Raw genomic sequence first — 23,234 nt, 5'->3', positions numbered from 1 at the left:
GTCTCTCTAAATTCTCCCTAGGTGTGAGTGTGTGTGTGCATGGTTGTTTGTCCTGTATGTCTCTCTATGACAGACTGGCGACCTGTCCAGGGTGTACCCCGCCTCTCGCCCAGAACGTAGCTGGAGATAGACACCAGCAACCCTCCCAACCCCATTAGGGACTAGCGTGAACAGAGAATGGATGGATGGATGGACTTTATATATATATATATATATATATATACTGTATATATATATACACTGCGTACCAGAATTATATGCAGATCGGTATTTTTGCTCTAACTGGAATAGTTTTCAATTAAAATTCGCGAAACTTGGCATGCTATATGGCAATACTGACACATGCGCAGATCTAAAATTTTAAGCTGTTCTGTGCAATGGTAAACAAACGGCAGAAATTGTTACGATATTTCGTCTGGTGCAACGTGCCAACTTTATATTGTTAAGGAAAAATGATTATTTTTAGTGCTTAATACAGTTAATCTTACGACATGTGTAAAAGTTATATTCAATACTCTTATTTGGAACAGGTTTTGTCTGAGATGCGGGATGGGGCCTCCCGCTGTCACACAGAGCCATAAAATTAGCATTCCGATGGGGCAGAAGTACGGGAGTTTGGGGGAAGAGACTTCAGAGGTATCTGCGAAATCTCATCTCAGGACCTTTCGGCGCCAGGGATCCGCCCGTACCAGACAGGGATTAGCACTAAGTGGTCCGCCCTTTTGCTTAGACAAAAACCAGACGGCCCTCCAATCTTTGCCATAAATCAGGGAGGTTCTTAAGTTTCTCTGAGTCCCTACGGGAGTTTCTAATTGGCCGAAGAACGTAACGCCTTAATTGAATATATTAAATTGAAGAAACACCCGCTCAGTATAAAATTTAGTTTCAGCGCTAAAAATCCAGAGAGCGGCCATCATTTTGCTTTTTTGTATTGGCTCTCTCCAAAGACGCGTCTTTGCCTTTTTTTTGTCTGTCTTTGTCTTCGTTTGTCTTCTCTGTCTTTGTCTGTATGGGGAAATCAATGCATATCTCTGTACCTCTGCAGCTTTGTTAATTGATTCATGCGTTGTTTTGTATGGGATTAAACTCTGTGATCTGTGACGTCAACGCGCTCTGTTGTTGTTTCACTTTCTCCAGCTGCAGCACCGCCCGCTAGGGATCCCGGGACTTAAGGAAGAAAGAACCAAACGTTTTGTCCAAAGTTAATGTTAAATTATTCTTCCTTAATAATATGCAAGATGGGATGTGGAGGTGCTTTGAGTCAAGCTGAGAAATCTAAAATTATTCAAAGGCTTCATAATAACATATCTACCTTGGAAATAAGCAAAGAATTGGGCCGTGATCATCGTACCATCAAAAGATTTGCGAATAACCCCTAACTTTTCAACGGACGTTCTGACAAAGGGAAGATTCGTAAGAAAGCACCTGTTTCGCATCGAGAAATGAGTAGAATCAAGAGAGAAATCTGCCGTAACCCTCTTGGAACCAGCAAAGAGGTTTTTGAAAACGCAGACGTTCCAGATGTACCCAAATCAACTTGATGTTGTATCCTGAGGAAGGTTGTGGAATGTGGAAAACCAGAAGTTCGCCCACCATTAAAGGATGTTCACAAGAAGAAGAGGATGGAGTGGGCAAGAAATCACATGAAAGTCCATTTTCAAACAGTTTTGTTCACCAGCGACCCTTGATGGACCGATGGATGGAAGAGAAGATGGTGTTGCAAGGAGGGTCCACGTCCACATCGAATCAGGTGACAGCAAGGAGGAGGTGGTGTGATGTTTTGGGCGGCAATCATTGGAAACGAGCTGGTAGGACCATTCAGAGTTGCAGATGGGGTGAAAATGACTGCCGAACTTTACGCTGACTTCCTCAAGGAACACCTGGAACCTTGGCACAAGAAGAAATTGTCATTCCGGAAAAATATGGTAGTCATGCATGGTAATGCCCCATCCCATGCTGCGAGGCTTATCAACGAATATTTGCAGAATGTTTTTGCGAAGCATGGGAAAATTATGGAATGGCCAGCCTGTTCACCAGATTTGAATCCTATCGAAAATCTGTGGAGCATCCTGAAAAGGAAGCTTTACACCGGTGGGAGGCAGTACTCATCCAAGGATGACCTCTGGAATGCCGTTCTGACTGCTGCCAACGACATCTCATCAGATGACATCGGAAGTTTAACATCTTTGATGGACCAAAGGCTTTTTTCTCTGATCCACAAAAATGGCAATTACATAAAACACTGATTGTACCAAGAAACCTTTTTGACTATGTTTGCTCTGTATTATTATTGTTTTCACATTAAATGTTCCTAATCTAATAAATGTTTTGATTTTCCGTCCTCACTTTGCCACATTTGGCACTTTAACACTGATTTGCATATAAACATGGCTCACTCACACAGACTAGATATTACCAAAAAGGTTGCCATTTGCTTACTATTGCTCCGATCAGCTTGAAATTTTAGATCTACACATGTCTTAGCATTGTCATGTAACGTGCCGAGTATCGCAAATTTTTATTGAAAACTATTCGACTTAGAGCAAAAAGACCGATTTGCATATAATTCTGGCACGCAGTGTACATATTCATATAGATGTATACAGTACAGACCAAAAGTTTGGACACACTTTCTCATTGAATTCAATGCTCTGTTTCAAAAGTTTGGACACACTTTCTCATTGAATTCAATGAGAAAGTGTGTCCAAACCTTTGGTCTGAACTGTATATATAATAAAACCAGAATGCTGCGCGACTACGAGGCTAGTGTGAAAGCTCCTTCATGGACTGAACCACCTCTCCACTAGCGCAGTCTAACCGGTGAGCACATCATTAAACTTTATCAGCGCAGACACATAGGCAGTGTTGAGATGTAAACACACGTCGCACATAATGCTTTGTTCACAAAGATATACCATTTTCACTGCACGCATAACACACACCTCTAAAAGCACACATATATTAGCAGTTCACATTGAGCTTCGGAAACAGAGCAAACACGGCTTCCGATTCATACCTTGATGAATTCTCCAAAGAATCACGAGTTCTCACAGGGGGTTGACATAAACAGGTGAGCCTGTGTTCAGTTTAGGGTTGTTGTAAACGAATATTTTAGTAATCGAGTAATCTAACGATTATTCTTATGATTGAGTAATTGGATTAAAAAAAATTTAATTAAATATTGGTAAATCTGGCATAACACCGGTGTTACTATTGCATATCAATATCAGTCCAATTTTTCATTTTTGTGCATCCCTAACAGTTACTTTTCTGTAGTTTAGAAAACTAACCTGTAACAATAATAGCTCACTTTCTAAGTTAACCAGAAGAAAAGTGATACAGAGATCTGAAATTATATTCAATTTAATAATAAAAAGGCAGGCTCACAAATATGCTTATAAAAAATGTCTATGATCCAGCTTTTAGTTTATGTAGTAATCTTCAGTCAGTTTAATAGATGAATTCTCACCTTGCCCCATACCTGTCAAGCTTTGGGTGTTATAGGTACTGGGGTTTTTATTTCCATTTATTTGTGGGTTGGGTTCCTTTTTTCACCCACTCGAGGGTGCCAGAGGCTGCCATCCCGGTTGCTCATCATCCATCTGCTCGGCGGTTCAAGAGGAGCTGACCGCCACTCATTCAACTCCTGAGTGTTAACCTGCAATGGTAGCCAGAGCCACCGAGCATAAGCTTGCTAGAGTCTGTCTGAGTTTTCTCCCAAGTAAACCATCTGTTGCTTATTCACTTTCAGGTGAAGCCCTCGAGACGCTGAGTCCCTTAGTCCCTAACCCTAACCCTGTTTTCAATAAATAATCTTTATCTGATCATCTGTCCTCCTGTCGTGTTCTGCATGTGGGCAAAGAAAGTAGTGCCAAACATGACAGAACCCTCAGGCCATAATCCTAGCCCAGCAGACGCGATAAGGAAGACTTTATCTGAACAACACTCACTAATACAGTCTCAGGAGCCCGCTCTACAGGATCTGAGCGCTTGCCAAGCCAAAACCAATCAACGCCTGCTCGAATTAACCACTTTCTTGCAAAATTCTGTTCCACAGCCCCCTGCACCCGAACCAGTCGCTGCTCCGGATCCAGATCCAGATTCATCCCATGTTTTCGGAGATCAAAGCAAGGGTTTTGTATTACAGTGTTTCATAATATTTAATCATTCGCCACAAAGTTTTTCACATGATAGCTCAAAGATTGCGTACGTCCTGTCCTTGTTGTCCAGCCGAGCCCTAAGCTGGGCCGAGGCCAGATTTCCCACACCTACCAGTTATAGTTGCTCTTTTGATGAGTTTTTAAAGAAGTTTAAACAAGTTTTCGGTCAGGACCAGGATACAGCCTTTAACTCACAGGAGCTATGGAATTTGAAGCAGGGGCAACGAACCGTTTCAGATTTTGCCATAGAATTTAGAATAAGAGCAGCCGCTTCCGGCTGGGATGCCGCTGCTCTTAAAAGCGTGTTTTTTTCACGCCTTAAACGAATCTATAAAGGATGAATTGGCCATCCTTGATGAAGCCCAGACCTTAGGGCAGCTAATATCTCTATCCATCTGACTGGACACCAGAATCCGTTCCCGAGTCAAGGAAAGAAACTGTAAAGCAGCTGCGGTGAAGACGTTCGCTTTACCCTCTCCTACTTTGCCAGAAACCCCTCCACAAAGGGCTGGCGACCCAGAGCCCATGCAGATTGGCTGCACTCGCCTCTCCCTGGAGGAGAGGCAGAAATGCATGGTTTCCCGTTTATGTCTTTATTGCGGTGCCCCGGGCCACTTTATTGCCACCTGCCCGGATTATTTAAACCGTCAGGTCCACCAGTAATGACGAGGAGGCCGGAGGACCCCGTCCTAACAAAGAAACTCCTCGACTATTACTACCGGCTACCCTTGCCATCGGCAGCCAGTCTATCCTGCTGTCTGTTTTTATTGACTCAGGGTGCGAACGAGATCTTGTGGATACAGCTGTAGTCCACCAGCTGTCCTTAGAGACAGTTCAGTTGCCTGTTCCGCTTTGCGTCACAGCTATTGACGGACGGTCACTTCCCTGGATCACCCACCAGACCAAGCCGCTGCGTCTCATCATTTCCGGTAACCACATTGAGTTGATTTTTTTTGTCTCCCCCACCCTAACTCATCTGTGATCCTCGGTTTTAACTGGTTGCAACATCACAACCCACATATCAACTGGTCTGACAAACATATCGAGTCTTGGTCCAATTCCTGTCACGCATCCTGTCTCCGCTCTGCAGTACCCCCAGGTTCCCTCACGGGGCAATCAGGACAAGCAGACCCTCAGGACCTATCTACAATTCCCTCCGAGTACCATGACTTAGTGCCTGTTTTCAGTAAATCCAAGGCTCTTTTGCTTCCACCTCACCGTCCGTGTGACTGCACCATCGATCTCCTACCCAGAGCACCCTTCCATCCAGCTGCTTCTATAACATCTCCCGACCTGAACGGGAGACTATGGAGAAGTACATTAAGGATTCGTTGGCCGCAGGTATCATCCGCACGTCCTCCTCTCCTCTAGGGGCGGGATTTTTCTTTGTGGGGAAAAAAGACGACTCTCTCCATCCCTGTATTGATTATAGAGGTTTAAATCAAATAACCGTTAAGAATAAATATAGACTACCCCTATTGTCGTCTGCATTTGAACCAGTCCACGGCTCCACCATTTTTTCCAAACTCGACTTAAGGAACGCATACCATCTACTTCGCATTCGTCAAGGTGACGAGTGGAAAACAGCCTTTAAGACTCCGTTAGGCCACTTTGAGTATTTGGTCATGCCCTTTGGTTTGTCAAATGCCCCTGCAATCTTCCAAGCGTTAGTCAATGACATCCTGAGAGATTTCATTAATGTTTTTGTTTTTGTGAACCTGGATGATATTCTCATTTTCTCTAAGAACCTCTCGGAACTCTGTCGCCATGTCCGTCTCATCCTTCAGCGGCTCCTGGAAATCAAAAGGCAGAAAAATGTGAGTTCCACAAAGAGTCAGTTTCCTTTCTTGGATATATCCTAGAGGGCGGGCAGGTCAGACCCACGGAGGAGAAGATCAAAGCCGTGCTGGATTGGCCCACCCCGGAGTCACGTAAGCAGCTCCAATGGTTTCTGGGATTTGAAAACTTCTATCGTTGTTTTATTCGTAATTACAGTCAGACTGCCTTACCCCTAACATCATTAACATCGACCAAGTCCGGTTTCTGTTGGACCCAAGAAGCAGATGCGGCCTTCAAGAAACTCAAATCCCTGTTCGCGTCTGCACCGGTCCTCGTTCAACCTGACCTGCAGAAACAGTTCATTGTTGAGGTATATGCCTCTGATACAGGGGTAGGAGCAATCTTATCACAGGTGTCAAACACTGACAGCAAAACTCACCCTTGTGCCTTCTTCTCCTGTAGGCTTTCTCCCTCGGAGCGAAACTATGACATGGGCGATAGAGAACTGTTGGCCATCAAGTTGGCTTTAGAGGAGTGGCGGCACTGGTTGGAGGTGCCAAACATCGCGTGCTGGTTTGGATGGATCATAAGAACTTGGCTTACCTCCAATCTGCTAAGCGACTCAACCCCCGTCAGTCACGCTGATCCCTGTTCTTCTCTTGGTTCAATCTCACCATTTCCTTCTGTCCTGGTTCCCGTAATATTAAGCCCAATGCCCTCTCACGTATTCACTCCCCAGATGAATCTGACAAGGTTCCTGTCACCATTCTTCCCCCTAGCTGTGCAGTAGCTTCAGTTTCTTGGGAGATTGAAGAGCTAATATGACAAGCCCAGCGAACCGAGCCCACTCCCGAGTCCTGTCCTCCGAACAAAATGTATGTTCCATCTACAGTCAGGGCCCGTTTTCTCCATTGGATTCACTCATCTAAGTTCTCTGCACACCAGGGTATCAGCCGAACCATCGCTCTTGTCAACCGGAAGTTTTGGTGGACATTAATACATAAAGATGTTAAAGATTACATTTCTGCGTGCCCCATTTGTTCTAGACATAAATCCTCCCACCGACCTCTCTCCGGCCTTCTTCAACCGTTACCTGTCCCCAAGCGCCCATGGTCACACATCTCCATCAATTTCATCACTGGCCTTCCACCTTCTAAAGGTATGACAACTATCCTTACCATAATTGACCGTTTTTTTAAGGCCTGTCATTTAATTTCCCTCCGTAAACTACCATCTGCTTTTCACACTGCTCAACTACTGGTTAAACATGTTTTTTGTGTGCATGGCATTCCGTTGGAAATCTTGTCAGACAGAGGACCCCAGTTTACTTCACAGGTGTGGAAAGGTTTTTGTCAGGCGCTTAACGCCAAAGTCGCCCTGACATCTGGGTTCCACCCACAGACCAATGGCCAGACTGAGCATATGAATCAGGAACTGGAATCCTCTCTCCGTTGCCTTACATCCACCAACCCCGCCGACTGGAGCACCTTTGTTCCTTGGGTAGAATATGCTCATAACTCTCATGTTTCCGCAGCCCCGGGTCGGTCCCCCTTTGAAGTCTCCATAGGTTATCAACCACCGTTGTTGTCAGCTGAAGAAGGTGACATTGCTGTTACATCTGTGCAACACCACATCTGCCGTTGTCACAAGATCTGGTGGGAGACGGTTCACGCACTCAACCGCACAGCCATGGTTGTCGTCACGAGATATACCGCTCAAATCTATGTCCAAGTAGCTGTCTCCCAAGTTCTTAGGTCCTTTCAAAATTGAGTCTGTTATTAACCCCGCCGCAGTCCGCCTCCGCCTAACTGTGCATTAACCCCACGTTCCACGTCTCTCGAATCAAGCCCGTCCTGACCAGCACTTTATGCCCTCCGTCTGAGCCCCTTCCTCCCGCCCTTGACATTGATGGCCATACGGCCTATTCTGTCCACTGGATCGTGGACTCCCTTCGGCGAGGTCGTGGTTGGCAGTACCTCGTCGACTGGGAGGGCTACGGACCGGAGGTTCGTTCCTGGGTTCCCAGTTCCTTTATTTTGGACCCGTCCCTTATCAGGGACCACCGTAGTTCGCTCCCATCCGGCTCATTTAGGCCGCCAGGTGGCGACCGTTGAGGGGGGGTACTGTTAGGTACTGGGGTTTTTGTTTCCGTTTATTCATGGGTTGGGTTCTTTTTTTCACCCACTCGAGGGTGCCAGAGGCTGCCATCCCGGTTGCTCATCATCCATCTGCTCGGCGGTTCAAGAGGAGCTGACCGCCACTCATTCAACGCCTGAGTGTTAACCTGCAATGGTAGCCAGAGCCACCGAGCATAAGCTTGCTAGAGTCTGTCTGAGTTTTCTCCCGAGTAAACCATCTGTTGCTTATTCACTTTCAGGTGAAGCCCTCGAGATGCTGAGTCCCTACCGAGAACCTTTTCCACTAGAACTTACCTGTCCGCCCTCCGCCGCAGCCTCTCCCCCTCTGGATCCTGGAACCGTCGAAAGACCCACTAGGAGATCTACCCCGATCCTGCAGCAGGGAAGCCTCCCCGCACCCCCCAGCTCGTAACCTTCCTCAGCACAAGTAAGATCGCTCCTTTTCTCCGAAGCTCCCAATTCCCATTAACCAAAACTCGCCATCTGCTGCCTTCTTAGTGCGTCATCAGACCCGTGAGCCACTTCCTGGGAGTCCCATCCCCTCCTGCAAACACATTCTTCTGTTTTCAAATAAATAATCTTTATCTGATCATCTGTCCTCCTGTCGTGTTCTGCATGTGGGCAAAGAAAGTAGAGCCAAACATGACATTGGGTTTGAGAATATGGGAAATGTCGCCTGGAGTTTCGGGGATTGGGGTGGTGGTAGGGGGGAGAGGAGCAGGCGAACAAACGAACGTAAGAGGGGAGGAAATAGACCAGGGAACAGACAAACGTAAGTCCGGGCCCGAAAGTAATTAAGGGATATTTACGGCACCTTCGTTCGTCACACTCAGAAACTCATCTACCAGCCCTGTATCGCCGCAATGATTTTCGCCAACCGTTTGTTGAGACCGGGATGAGATGAAATTTGTTGTGCGGTTCGTCCGTAAAGCTACATTTACACTGTAAGCATCAACTGCTCAGCCGCTCGCTGTGTTCAGTCTATTCGCTCATCTGTATAAATACACCTGCAGAGCTTTTCCCGCCGTTCGCTCTGAACCAGCAGCTCCAAGAGGAGAAAGGCTGCCATTCTCCAGGCATCGCTCCCGTCATTTTAAGAATACTTATTGGTCCCCCAAAAACGATGAAAACCTGGGCATTATCATAAATCAATGAAATCCGTTATGCCTCTAACACTTAGCTTTCACCAACAACTCAGGAAGTCAGAGCTATGCGTTACACAAATAAGCTTCCGGTCAGAACAGGGTGCGCTAAATAATAGAACATAAATTAACGAAGTTTCGAGGCAGGTAAATTTTCCTCGAGGAATTTTAATAATCGAGGTACTTGAATCATTCGAGGAATCGTTTCAGCCCTAGTCCAGTTTGAGTGAAAGCAGGCACAAGCTATCCATGCCGAGGTAAACTTCAGAGGCGGCCAATACGCAGAGGTGCCAGTGATGTGATTGGTGTGTGCTCCCTGTTCAATGCATCAACTATAAAAACTATAAACCCATCTTTCAGGAATAACTCTGCCCTGCCAGTAAAAGACTCAGCGCTGCAGCAGAGAAGCTTGCCATCCAGCTTATTTAAAAGATTTTATGATTATTGTTATTATTTTTTTTTTTATAAAAACAACAACAAAAGCAATGCTTAGCCTGGTGACGTGGGTAAAGAGAGCCTGGCACCCTGGTGTTATAGTGCTAGTTCTGTCCAATTAAAACAGCAATGAGTAACGTTAAGCTTTTTAGTTTGAACGGGAACACGTTGAAATTGATAAGAATGTAGAAATCACAATGTGGTACTGTGGTGGCGCAGGGGTAACACACAACCCACGTATGGAGGCCTTAGTCCTCGACATGGCTGTCAAAGGTTCGAGTTCCATCTTGATGGCCTTTGCCACATGTCTTCCCTTCTCTCATTACCCACTTTCCTGTTTGACCACCCGTTTCAGGGGTCTCAAACTCCAGTCCTCGAGGGCCGCAGATTTTAGATGTGCCACAGGTACAAAATACTGGAATGAAATGGCTTAATTGCCTCCTCTTTGTGTAGATCAGTTCTCCCAGCCTTGCTAATGACCTAATTATTCTATTCAGGTGTGGTGCAGCAGAGGCACATCTAAAAGTTGCAGGATTGCAGCCCTTGAGGACTGGAGTTTGAGACCCCTGCGTTATTTCCTTCATCAATTTTGCTTGCCCATCTTTGACATCGCAGGTAGTGGTTTTCACCGCTGGTAGTGGTTTTGTGGCCAATTACAAAAGAGCCCTTCTACATCCACCATGGTTAGTTCTCCCTGCTGCTCTCTGGAAAAAAATTCAGCAGCTTCAAATGCAGAACAACCAGTTTCATCCCTCATGTCATAAGGATGCTAAACTACCATTAGTTTAATCTTTATATATATTTACATTGATACTTTTAATATTATTTATTTATTTATGTATTGCACCAAAATTTCTTTCAATTTGTACATTTTTAAAAGTAAAATTGAATGACAATAAACTCTGTCTATGTCTATCACAAATAGTAATTTTAAGTTACTGTATTTTCCACACTATAAGACGCACCCAAAAACCTTCAATTTTCTCAAAAGCCGAGAGTGCGCCTTATAATCCAGTGCACCTTATATATGGACCAATATTGAGCCACAACAGGTCTCGCAACTACGGTAAGCAGCCGCCGACTTCATTTTCCCCCGTAGAAGAAGAAGCGCGTGGTGCACGCTGGGTTTTGTGTAAAAACCCCCAAATGGCTCCTATGAAGAGGCACGCTTACGACACAGAGTTTAAGCTCAAGGCGATCAGTCACGCAGTAGAACACGGGAACAGAGCAGCAGCAGAGAATTTAACATGAACGAATCAATGGTGCGGAAGTGGATATATATTGTAATTGCACTAACGTTTGATTTGCCGTAACAGTATCAGACTGTTTTTTATGTGTTTACTGAGTAGTTTTTATTGGTCAACCTAAAATGTAATCAGTTATAATTGTAGTTTACTGAGATGTATTTGTGAACAGATGTCAAACTCAAAGATTAAACTGATGGGGCGTGCCGTGGTGGCGTAGGGGTTAGCGCGACCCGTATTTGGAGGCCTTCAGTCCTCGACGCGGCCATCGCGGTTCGACTCCTGGACCCGATGACATTTGCCGCATGTCTTCCCCCTTCTCCTTCCCTGTTTCCTGTCAGCCCACTGTCATATAAGGGACACTAGAGCCCACAAAAAGACCCCCTGGAGGGGTAAAAAAAAAAAAAAAAGATTAAACTGACAGCATCAGATTGTAGCTATGGCAACAAAACAATCTGACTATGACAATAGACCCTTTTCACAGTTACATCAGACAATGGCCGTGTATCTTTACTTCTCGTGTGATTTTGTCTCAGGAAACCTGACTGAAAAATTCACGGATACTCATTATCTTAAGGCTATAATTAATGGTAAGGTTAATAACAACAGTATTTAAGTGTTAGATAGCCATTATCAGTCATTGTCAAATTAACCATTCTCCAATAGTAAATAAAGGAAACAGGAAACAGTCTCAGATCGGAAAGTAAGCCAGCTAGCAGCAGCTTTAGCCACAGTTAGGAAAAATATACACCGCTGTTTGTCAGTGCTGTAACGTTAGAGGTTCACTTTCTGTATTAACTTTAATAAAACATTTGCGTGTTAGATAGCCATTATTAGTCATTGTCAATTCACCATTCTCTAACTGTGTATAAAAGAAACAGCCTCCGATCAGAGAGTAAGCCAGCTAGCAGGAGCTTTAGCCACAGTTAGGTAAAATATACACTGCTGCCTGTTAGTGCTATAATGTTAAAAGTTTCACTTTCTCTATTAATGTAAAATCACTGACATCTTTCAACACTGTTGTTAAGAAAAGCATTTTAAATATTGATTTAAGCGCTATCTGTCAAATATTTTACATGTTCTGATGTGATTCATAATTTCTCTTTTTGTTTTGTTGTGTCCATCTTTCTCAACAGTAGCCTACCTAACAACCTACCATATCTGGGATGGTCTTATTCCTCTGTCCATTGTAGGTTCAGTCAATTAGCTGTGGGACATTTGCTGCCTAATGTCAAATTATCATGGGCCTCTTGATTTAAAAGGAGACAAACCAGTACAGAGCCTCCATGCTCCTGCAAGTCACACTTCTTGGATGAACACTCATTACTACAAAAGCAGCTGTGTTATAATTTTATATACAGTGACGTCGGGCCACTTTTTTCAGTAACGAGTAATCTAATGCGTTGCTATTTCAAATCCAGTAGTCAGACTACAGTTACTTATCGAAACCACTTTGCGTTACTGTGCGTTACTATTTTCTTTTGTTATTTAATCGTATTTTCCTTTTCCTCATGTCGAGTGACCGACGTCTCTATGCGACAGAAATGTAAACAATGGAGGGAGATGCGCATTTTGTTGGTGGAAAAACTGGAACTATTTTGAGTTTCTGTCGCCAAGTCCGATTATTATAAGCGGCTTTCGGCTTTTTTTTTTTTTTTTTTTTTTTAAGTCGCTCGCAAATTTAATGAGTGGCGGGTTGCGCCTTTTTGGGCTCGTTTTTGAAAGTGAAGTTGCTCATTTGGGCTTGGAAATAAACAGAGACTCGTAATAAATCCCAGAATTGGTTCCTTCATTAAGGTAGTTTTAGTCAGGCTCTCCCTGTCCATCATTTCCCGGATGATCCGCCCCGCTGTGTCTTTGTTGATGTCAAGTTAATATATTACCTCTGAATGACGTCGAGCTTCGCAGTAAACTGCAAACATCGAGACAAATTTGAACAGCGCAATAAACGTGAAAACAGCCACGAATAAACATGTCCGTAGTTGCCAATAATTATATTGGCAACTTATAACATTATAATTATTAATATTAAGATAAGTGTCACAAATCTGTGCAGCCATCCGAGTTGTGGAGCTGCAGGAGGAGCTCTGACACCAAACGCAGGGCCGTAACGCAGAACCTGGAGGCTGGGGGGATACATGGGTGCTTTAAAATCCTTCTTAGAGTTTTCCACACAACAGTGGACCACACAAAAACACACACAAATTACTCACAGTGTTTTTGTTGTACTGTAACCATTAAAACATTTCCCCTTCAGTTCAACCTTATAAGTGGAAACACATTGTTGATGTTAACATTATAAAATAACTTACAATTAAGTATTGGCAAAGATCAATGTAATTTTCACAGCGTTGTTGTTAGCAGCTGCTGAAAGTAACTAAAAGTTACTCTTAATGTAACTTAGTTACTTTCCAAATCAAGTAGTCAGTAATCTAAGTTGCTTTTTCAAGGAATAATGAGTAATCCGATTAAAGTTACTTTTCAAAGTAACTATGCTATCACTGTTATAATATTATACATATGTATATTTATATTTATAAATGAATCAATGTTGTGTAGAGTTTTGTAAATACTATTGTAAATAGCTTCTCTTGAGTAATCTGTATATGTGCAACTTTTACATTCAGATTGGATCTTTTTGTAAATTTTACACATCTGGCAACAAAGAAAGTGGAGGAGACGAAATGCTAAAATTAAAGCTTCCATTGTGGAACAAAAAAATAAGGTGTGTGGCAATTTCTTGCAAACATCTATGTAATAATTTTACATATATAAATATATATATATATATATATATATATATATATATTTATATATATATATATATTACACAACCATAATTATCACAGTTAACAATTTAGGTGATTAATAGAGAAAATGTATTTAGAAAAGGCATATCAATTTTATTTCAACATTATGCACTCAGGATTTACAACTTAAGAAGACATCCATGTAGTGTCCTTGGCGGGTGCCAGTCTGCAGTGAACCGGTGCAGGACAGAGGCAATGGTAGACTGTAGTGAGTAGTTAGAAACAGAAGTCCCACCATGTGATCCACAGGGCTTTCCCAGCTGAGCACAAACATGACATGCACTTCATTTCCACAGGCACCACAGCAGAATCAAGTGTAACCTGTTAAAAGGGATATAAAAAAATGTTATTCCTATGTTGTCATCAATTTTCTACTTCCAAGTCTACAACAGCAGCAAAAAAAAGTTAAAGAAACTTAACCCTGTAACATGGGATGAGCGTCTTCCTACTTGAGTTTGACTTCTCAGAACATGGTGGAGTAGCGGGTATGTGGCATAACTGTCAAGTTTTGGACTTGAGACTAGGGGTAATGTCGCTACTTAACTGGTGGTGAAACTAGCCTAAGACGTGGGGAGGGGAGGGAGTAATACGGAATATTTACGATCATGCATTGTACGTGACAGGTGGCAACCCCAGTCTGTACTATAAGAATCTGATAAAGATTAGAGCCTAAATATGTTCTATTTCCAAAACAGATAATGTTAGCCAGCTAACAAATTACTATTGCTATCCTAGCATATCAACTAACAGCTAGAAAAAACCAAAACACGTACCTTCATAGTCAAACAGGTATCATTCAGAGAAGTATTTGTCCAGTTTAGAATATGTTGCTGAAGAAAATTTGTTTGCAAATGGTGATATATCTTCAAATCGTACTTGTGGCAGATGCTTTAGAGTCCAGAAACTGGATAAACTCCACACACCGGAACTAAAGCTACACTGCATCGACTCATAACCGCCATTGTCTGACGTTATGTGAAAATGGTCTATTGTTCTTTGTACTTTTACAAACTAAACTTGCCAGCTCCTTAAAGTTTTACATTCAAATGTTAAACAATTAAAAATCTTTTAATTTATGTATGCTGAAACCATTAAATCAAATTTAGCAGCATTGATCATCTCAATTAACAAATGTTGCACTCAATAAACAAATGTTACATTTATGTATCTGTGGTCTGTATTAAAATATTAGCATTATGGGCCCCTGAAGTCCTGGGGGGCCTTATGGAGCCACTGACTTGACAGAGGTGCAAATAAGTAATATTCATTTTAATTGTATTTTTTGATTTTGTTGTTTTTAAGACAAATTGTGAGTTTAAACAACATTTCACTGGCAATGTTTTCCCGTAACATTTCCAGTAATATTTTTACATTTCCTACTTAACATTTTTTAATACAAAAACACAGTGGACCACTTTGGCACCCTGACAGCAAGTTTTCTGGGGGGAACCCTGTATTTATTGAGCTCCATCAGAAAAAATAAGAATTATGACAAACTATTTTATTTACGATTAATTTATAAAACCGACTAGTTTGTGTAAGTAAAATACTAGACATTTCTTAAAGAAAACTGGATTCCGATCCAGAAAAACACAACAGAACCCATAACAAGGATCCAGGTTGCAATAGGCTTTGATCGTGTGAATATACCTGTATAGTTAGCACTTTGTTCCATTGGTGATTTGTCACCATCAAAGCAATTTCTGCTCAAACCACCACACTTAATATTAACTTGTACAGAAGGGGAGTTAAATTGTGTGTCAGTAACTTGCTAAGATTATATATGTTTCCCCACATAGTTACATAAATGTCAAAAGATCCTTCAAGGTCCAACTGGCTCTCCAGCAAATGTTGTACTGCACCTGAGAGTGATGATTCACACATGAGCGAATCAAGAATGGGACTCGCTGCTCAGCTCTCTGACAAACATGGTTGCATTAGCATAATAGTCCACAGCCCACCTGCAGCAGTGATTTCCATAAGGAAGCAGTCATTTACTAGCCATCAATTCTTAACAGAGAACTGTGATCTTGTGCACTGAGGAAACGGCCATTGTCTAATGATGAGACAGAGATCTGAGCCACCCCCTACTCTTAGGTGTCCATGATGTTTAACATGATTACAAGCCACATGGTAATCCGTTTGTCACCGGTCTGAACCCCCGGAGTATCATGGTTAACTTTACAACATTCCTTCATGATGCTTTATCAATCCTGGTGATACCAATTTTTCACATGTTATGATGACATGACTTCAGTAAAAACAAAAACGCCCCGCTTCTGTGTGTGCAAAAGATCGACAGACAGTACCCAGACACCCACAGAGCAGTTTCAGGCAGCTGCTTTATACCCTGCGCTCCTCCATGGGAGGCGCCTCCCTCCATCATGAGTACGAGGGATGCTGTGAGGAGGACCAAGATAATGGTCCTCCTCGCGTCAGCCCTGGAGGAGCCAGAGGCTCGGTTCAGTCGCTGCTAGCATCAGGTTAGAGAAGCAGGCAGAGCTCGTACCGACAGGTGCCTCGGCATCATTACCCCGCCATCCCACTCGATAAAAGCCCAGACCAACAGCAGCCACGCAGCCTGAAGCAATGAAACGGCCCCGAATTAACACATACGATCGTTTTAAAAAAAAAAATAAAATAAATAATAATAATAATAATTCACGACGGAAAGCATCGGCTTGGAGATTCAATCAAGAAGATACAGTCAGGGTGCTCGGAGACTGCCGCGAGCCGCGGCGTCGTGGTGCCCAGGCTCGCGATTTTCCCTTTGATCTGCACGCGCGTGGACACACTCACCTCTCTGCCATTTTCCCACCGGCTCCTAAAATTAATCAGCAAGAACATACAAAATGCCCTCCATGTTGGTGAAATTGCGGTAGCCGCAGTCACGGAATCACTTCTCCTAGACTAGTGTCAAGGCAACGGCGGTAAGTACGCAACATCCATTGGTTACTTTCAAAGTAAGAGCTTTTCTAATGACCAATTTTCATAGACATGAGACTAGTGTGTCATAGGAGATTAAACTTTTTTTTGTATTTTTATCTTTAGTAAATTCGGTTAACCTATAAAAATCTACAATTTTTACCATTTTAACGTGAATATGAGCAATAAAATTGTTCGGTCAAACTTGTAGTGTAAATGTAGTAATATCCCACCATCTGGATATGGTGGGATATTACTAGATAGATAGATAGCATTTATTGTCATTGAACAGAATTCAACGAAATTTCCATTGCAGCTCCCGTGCAAAAGGTCAAATATATACAGTATAAATAAGCAAACACACAATAATAATAATAACAATATATACAACTAAATTAACTAAAGGCACTCAACCACACCAAAGAAGTAGCAGCAGGTCCAATTATGGCAAAGTACAGATAATGTGACAGTGCAAAGTGCAGAACAATATGGCTGTGTGGGGGTGGGGGATATGTATGTATGACTGCGAGGTTATGATATGTGTGGGAGGGGGGGGCAGCAGGGAGTAATGGCTCTGACGGCTGTGGGGAAGAAACTGTTTCTCAGTCTATTTGTTGTAGTCCGTATATTCCTGTACCGCTTGCCTGATGGCAGCGGCACAAACAGTCTGTGGCCCGGGTGGCTGGAATCCATCGCTATGGATCCAGCTCTCTTCTTGACCCGATCTGTGTAAATGGAGTCCAGGTCTGGGAGGGGGCATCCCACAATACCTTGTGCTGTTCTCACCACCCGTGTCAGAGAATCTATCTGTAGTAATTAAAAATTAAAATGATCGGACGACCATTTTACCTGCTCATCATATACAAGGGCTACAGTCCTCCGACCCTGTAACGTTGGGGTTGATTGGTTTGATGTTTTTAAATGAATGAGACGAAGCAACCAGATCCCTGCTGTGAAAGTTTTAATAAACGTGATAAAAGTGATGTACTATGCAGATGTCTCAGCATACAACATAAATAGATAACTTCTTTATATTATTTATTTAACTTTCATATCTATTAACCGTCTCATTTAATTACTGGACTCTCTCATGTTAAATTTGCCAAGAGAACAACAGATGAATTTAGTGTTTTAAATCAAGTTAGAAATACTTAGAAGCAGTGATTACGGGGCAAAAGGGTGGAGGTTAACATCTGGTCAGGCTAACTGGTTCCCATGGAGACCACGGCGAGAGGGAAGGGTTTACATCCCCCGCAAACAATTCCAGCATTGCGAGCAGACAGCGGACACAATTAAATATGACCAGTCTTTAGACTACCTGATTTGTCCGGCCTCTTCTCTAGATCATGCTTCCTGGAGTGGATCCATGGGGAGGCTGCTTTCCTAATGATTCCGTTTGGAAACATCGCTTCATCCAGCCGCAGTGAGGACAGAGAAGCGGACCTGCATCTGCAAACACTGATCTTAATCTTTGCTGGAAATACTGCAGCCATGGAAGGCTCGTCCGGTACAGTCGGTGGATGGATCCCTTTCTGGCATTGCTCGGATGTTGTGCGTTCTGCAGCTATGTTCGCTTGATGGAAATAGTCCAGACATGCTTTTTCCAGTTAAAAATATCCTGGGAATAATTGAGCATTATTTACCTTAGCCTGTCTTTTGGGCTGAGTTGCGCTTCATGATTCAAGTTTTTACCACCACCGAGCTGGATGATACTGTGATTCCCTATAGTTTTCAATTGCAGTGCAAGGTCTGCGAAAGAGAAGCAAGCTGAAGCCAAAATGTTTAATTTAAAGAGCCTGCTGCGGATTTCCAACCGATCATTTTTGGTCGTCATATTTCTCTTCTCTATGTCCACCACCTGTCTTTACTTTATTTATGTGGCCCCAGGAACAGGTTAGTAGTTAACATCTGTCCAAGCTACATGGTCTTATCGGCAGCAAACAGCAGCACTGCATGGTTCAAAAACAGAAACAGGGTGTCTGGAAATAAAGTAAAACTTCGGTTGCATTGTGCAACTTTACAGTATGGAGAGTTGAAAAGGACAAAATTAAATAAACGAATACACACTTAAATAATTAAATGTAACACGAAATAAATTAAATGTTTAATTATATGTTTAAATGATTTACTTAATTGACAATTTATTAAATACATGATTAAATCATTAACATGCAAACACAACAGCCGATAAATTAAATGTGTATTTAATTATTTAATGGTTCCTGTTTCTGCAGCATCAATTCAACACAATCTGTTTATCTCCACTGGTTTGATTAATTGCCAGCTTCTGCATTCATTGAGAATTCTTGATGAGAATTCATGTTAAGAAAAATAAACTGGATCAAGACGGCCATGGAAAAAGGTAGAGTTTGAATCTAGTGAACCATTTTTGCGATGATGTGGCCAAATGTCTTGTCATCTTGGAAATAAATACAGACATATAACCACCAAGCAAACTGCTCACCTCCTCCCAGCCAATCAGTGCCTCTGTGGAACTGACCTACTGCTGGAGCTCCATCTTCTTCCCAAACTGCATTATCATCTGAAAATCAAACATGAACCTCTCAAATATAAAAAAATAATCAACTTCCCTTTTTCCCTGGACCATTACTTCCCCATGTGCAATTTCTTAATCCTGTTCTTCATCCCAAATAAGCCTTTTCAAACCATTCCTTTGTGACCGTAATTGTTCCAGAACTGGAGTCTCAGCATGACACAGTGAGATTTTACTGGAATCTTAGAAAATACATAATTTATTTAGGGAAGAACATCATTTTATTGTGTAGACTGTTCCAAGGAGAGTGAAAGGAAGCATTCTGCACATGTACACTATATTGCCAAAAGTATTTGTTCACCTATCCAAGTGATCAGAATCAGGTGTTCCAATCACTTTCATGGCCACAGGTGTATAAAATGAAGCACCTAGGCATGCAGACTGTTTTTATAAACATTTGTGAAACTATGAGTCGTTCTCAGGAGCTCAGTGAATTCCAGGGAGGAACTGTGATATAATGCCACCTGTGCAACAAATAGAAGTGTTTGGGAACAAGAACAACTCAGCCACAAAGTGGTAGGCCTTGTAAACTGACACTTACGGTACTTGTCCGACTGCATTGTATTAATGTAAGGTTTGGTGGAAGGAAGATTATGGTGTGGAGTTGTTTTTCAGGAGCTGGGCTTGGTCCCTTAGTTCAGTGAAAGGAACTCTGAATGCTTCAGCATACCAAGACATTTTGGACATTTCTATACTCCCACCTTTGTGGGAACAGTTTGGATCTGGCCTCTTCCTCTTCCACTATGACTATGCACCAGTGCACAAAGAAATGTCCAGAAAGACATGGATAGAGAGTCTGGTGTGGATGAACGTGACTGGCCTGCACAGAGTCCTGACCTCAACCCAATAGAAGACCTTTGGGATGAATGTTCTGACATACTGATGTTGGTCACGTCCAACATCAGTACGTGACCTCACAAATGCACTTCTGGAAGAATGGACAAAAATCTCCATAAACTCTCCTAAACTTTGTTGTTCATCCCAGAAGAGTTGAAGATGTTCTAGCTGCAAAGGGTGGACCAACGTCATATTGACATATGGGTTAGGGATGGAATGTCACTTAAACCCTTATGTGAGTCAAGGGAGGTGAGCAAATACTTTTGGCAACATAGTGTAGCTATATTGCCAAAAGCTACACTATATTGTAGTGTAGCATTTTCATAAAATAGGTTTTATGAAAACTTGATACCTCCAACAGCCAATCTTTTTGCTTGCTGTTCTTAATGTGAGATTCTTCCTCTACTGAACAAATGAAGTCTAATTTGAGGTTGATTCTTTTAGAGCAGGGGTGTCAAACTCCAGTCCTCAAGGGCCGGTGTCCTGCAACCTTTAGATGTGCCTCTGCTGCACCACACCTGAATAGAATAATTAGGTCATTAGCAAGGCTCTGGAGAACTGATCTACACAAGGAGGAGGTAATTAAGCCATTTCATTTCAGTGTTTTGTACCTGTGGCACATCTAAAAACTGCAGGACAGCGGCCCTTGAGGACTGGAGTTTGACACCTGTGTTTTAGAGCAACATTATATTTCATCAATAAATGTACTTCTTTCTATGGGTGTCAGTAAGTATGGGATAAAATATACAATAAGTATAAATAGTGAATTAAGTATACATTTCCGATATATTTATTAACACACATATTTGGTCTTTCCAACAGCCAATACATACTACTTCATGGTGCAGGCCCAGGGCTTAATACCAGGACTGTGAACACCACGTCTCTGGTCAAGAGGGCACAGAAACGCTTGTATTTCTTGCGGAGGATGAGAAGAGCACACCTGCCCCCGCCCATCCTCAAGACGTTCTACAGAAGCACCATAGAGAGCATTCTGACCAGCTGCCTCTCTGTGTGGTATGGAGGCTGCAGCGCCTCCGACTGGAAGAACGTGAGGAGAGTGGTGCGGACAGCAGAGAGGATCATCGGGGCCCCCCTTCCCTCCATTCAGGACATTTCATCCCAGCGCTGCGTGTCCCGAGGCCGAAACATCATCAGTGACCCCTCACACCCCCACCATGGACTGTTCTCCCTGCTGCCCTCTGGAAAGAGGTTCCGCAGCATCCGGTGCAGGTCCATCAGGTTCCGAAACAGCTTTTTCCCACTTGCCATCAGACTGCTGAACTCTTAACTGGACTGCACTTAAAAACTGGTCTCCACTTTATACCTTGCACATGTACAGAGCTAAGTAACTTTTATTTTACTGTCAGTCCTGCACTTTATATTTTATATTTATATTTATATTCATATTTTATACTGTATTTTATTTTATTCTGGAGTAACCTCACAACATTTGGAACCTCAAAACATTGTCCTGAGCCGTATGCAACAAAATTTCGTTCTGTATACACCCTGTGCATGCAAAATGACAATAACGTCAGTCTAAGTCTAATACTGAGGGACAATGTGAAGACAATCAGTCAGATGATCAGACTGCGCACAACCAAGGACAGTACATTCAATGAAACAGATAAGTCACATGTCCAACATCTTTGCATATTTCCTTTAGGTGGAAATATGCAAATGTTCTTCAAAAAGTGTTTCACATGGTACTGTTTAATAATTTTTTACATATATTTTTTATTAATATGCTGCAAAAGGCAACAAATTGGCTTTCCTTAGGACCAAATCCCTTTGAAGATTCAATTGAAAGTGAAAATTTAATAATGTAAATATGCATGATTTAATGTACACTAATAAATGTGAATGTTCTTCTAATGCTTTACGATCAGTGAACGGCTGAACAGTTTTTATTCAGAATGGACTTTTTTTTAGACATATTCAGTTATTTATTTCCTGTTGCAGTAATCACTACATCTGCAGTTGTGCTTTTATTTTATGCAATCAGCCTATCTTTCTACTGTAATACATGCACACATCCATTTGGCCTTTTGAGGTTAAATGGATGTTGAAATCAAATTTTTGCATACATCAAATAAAGAGACAAACACACTATTTTATTTTCAAAATCAGAACTTTACATATATTTCCTCAGTATTCTGGAGCGTTGCCTGTATGTTATGGGTCAAAACCTTTTGGGCTTCCTTCTACACACTTTTAACAATAGTTTACTGGAGTTCTGGCTCATTCCTCCTGACAGAACTGGAGTAATTCAGTTAGGTTTGTAGACTGTCTTCAATCTGCCCACAAATTGTCAATAGGACTGAGATCAGGGCTTTATGAAACATTAACTTTGATGTCCTTAAGTCACTTTGTAAGCACTTTGGCTGGCTGCTGAGGGTTATTGTCCATTTGTAACACCCAGACCTTTAACCTACCGGTTGGGGTGCTGTGGTGTCACAGGGGTTAAGCACAACTCACATACAGAGACCCCAGTGCTCAACATGGCCATCTTAGGTTTGAATCCCGGCCTGGTAACCTTTGCCTCATGTCATCCCTCCCTCTCCCTCATTTTCTCCCTCTCCCTCATTGCCTACTTTCTTGTCTGAGCACTTTCAAATAAAGGCCACTAGAGCCAAAAATATTAATGATTGATGTCTTTAGGTCAGTGGTGCCCAAAGTCGGTCCTTGAGGATAACCTTTTCAGCATATCAATGTCAAGGTTGTTACTACCACCAGGGAGAGAGAACTAAAAGATGTAGGATGCTGGCACTTGAGTACCCACTTTGGGCACCACTGCTGTAGATGGTGATTCAATATTTTTGTATGTTCTTTCTTGATTCTGCCATCTATTTTATGGAGTAACAGCGCCACAGCATCATGCTGCCACTCATGTACATTAGTTTGCATGGTGCTCTGGGGCTTTTTCCTCCAAATGTAATAATGATTTTTATGGTTACACATTTCCATTTTAGTTTCATCACACCACAGGATAAACAGATGTCTTTGTCCTTGAGTGCTTTTGGAAAATGCAATCTGGCTTTGTTCTGCTTCCTTTGGAGTAATGGCTTCCTCCTTGCTGAATGGCATCAAAGCGCATTTATAGGACACGTTTTCACTGTGTCAACTGTGTGGGGTTGGTCTGTGGATTTTGGATCAGAAAACATCCACACCTGGGACACAGAATCCATCTCCTTCCTGATCGAAATG

At 42.4% G+C, this 23,234-nt stretch overlaps 1 protein-coding gene and 1 long non-coding RNA gene across 2 annotated transcripts in view; one reads left to right on the top strand and one right to left on the bottom strand.

Annotated features, from left to right (window-relative positions):
* Positions 1-16,632, bottom strand: part of arhgap39 (Rho GTPase activating protein 39) — a 103,527-nt gene extending 86,895 nt beyond the window's left edge. Inside the window, exon 1 of the mRNA XM_028026746.1 lies at positions 16,508-16,632. Within this exon, the coding sequence (XP_027882547.1) occupies positions 16,508-16,518 (11 nt within the window). The 5' untranslated portion in view covers positions 16,519-16,632. The remainder of the gene's footprint in view (positions 1-16,507) is intronic.
* LOC114150395 (uncharacterized) lies at positions 16,502-21,017 on the top strand. Its single transcript, XR_003596738.1, has 3 exons — positions 16,502-16,638; positions 17,977-18,526; positions 20,847-21,017. It is a non-coding gene; the product is annotated as an uncharacterized LOC114150395 (long non-coding RNA).
* The last annotated feature ends 2,217 nt before the right edge of the window (positions 21,018-23,234 follow it).

This window comes from Xiphophorus couchianus, chromosome 9 (genome assembly GCF_001444195.1).
Source record: "Xiphophorus couchianus chromosome 9, X_couchianus-1.0, whole genome shotgun sequence".
Taxonomy (NCBI): domain Eukaryota; kingdom Metazoa; phylum Chordata; class Actinopteri; order Cyprinodontiformes; family Poeciliidae; genus Xiphophorus; species Xiphophorus couchianus.
The sequence above is the reverse complement of the archived record's forward strand: the minus strand, read 5'-3'. Positions and strand labels throughout refer to the sequence as shown.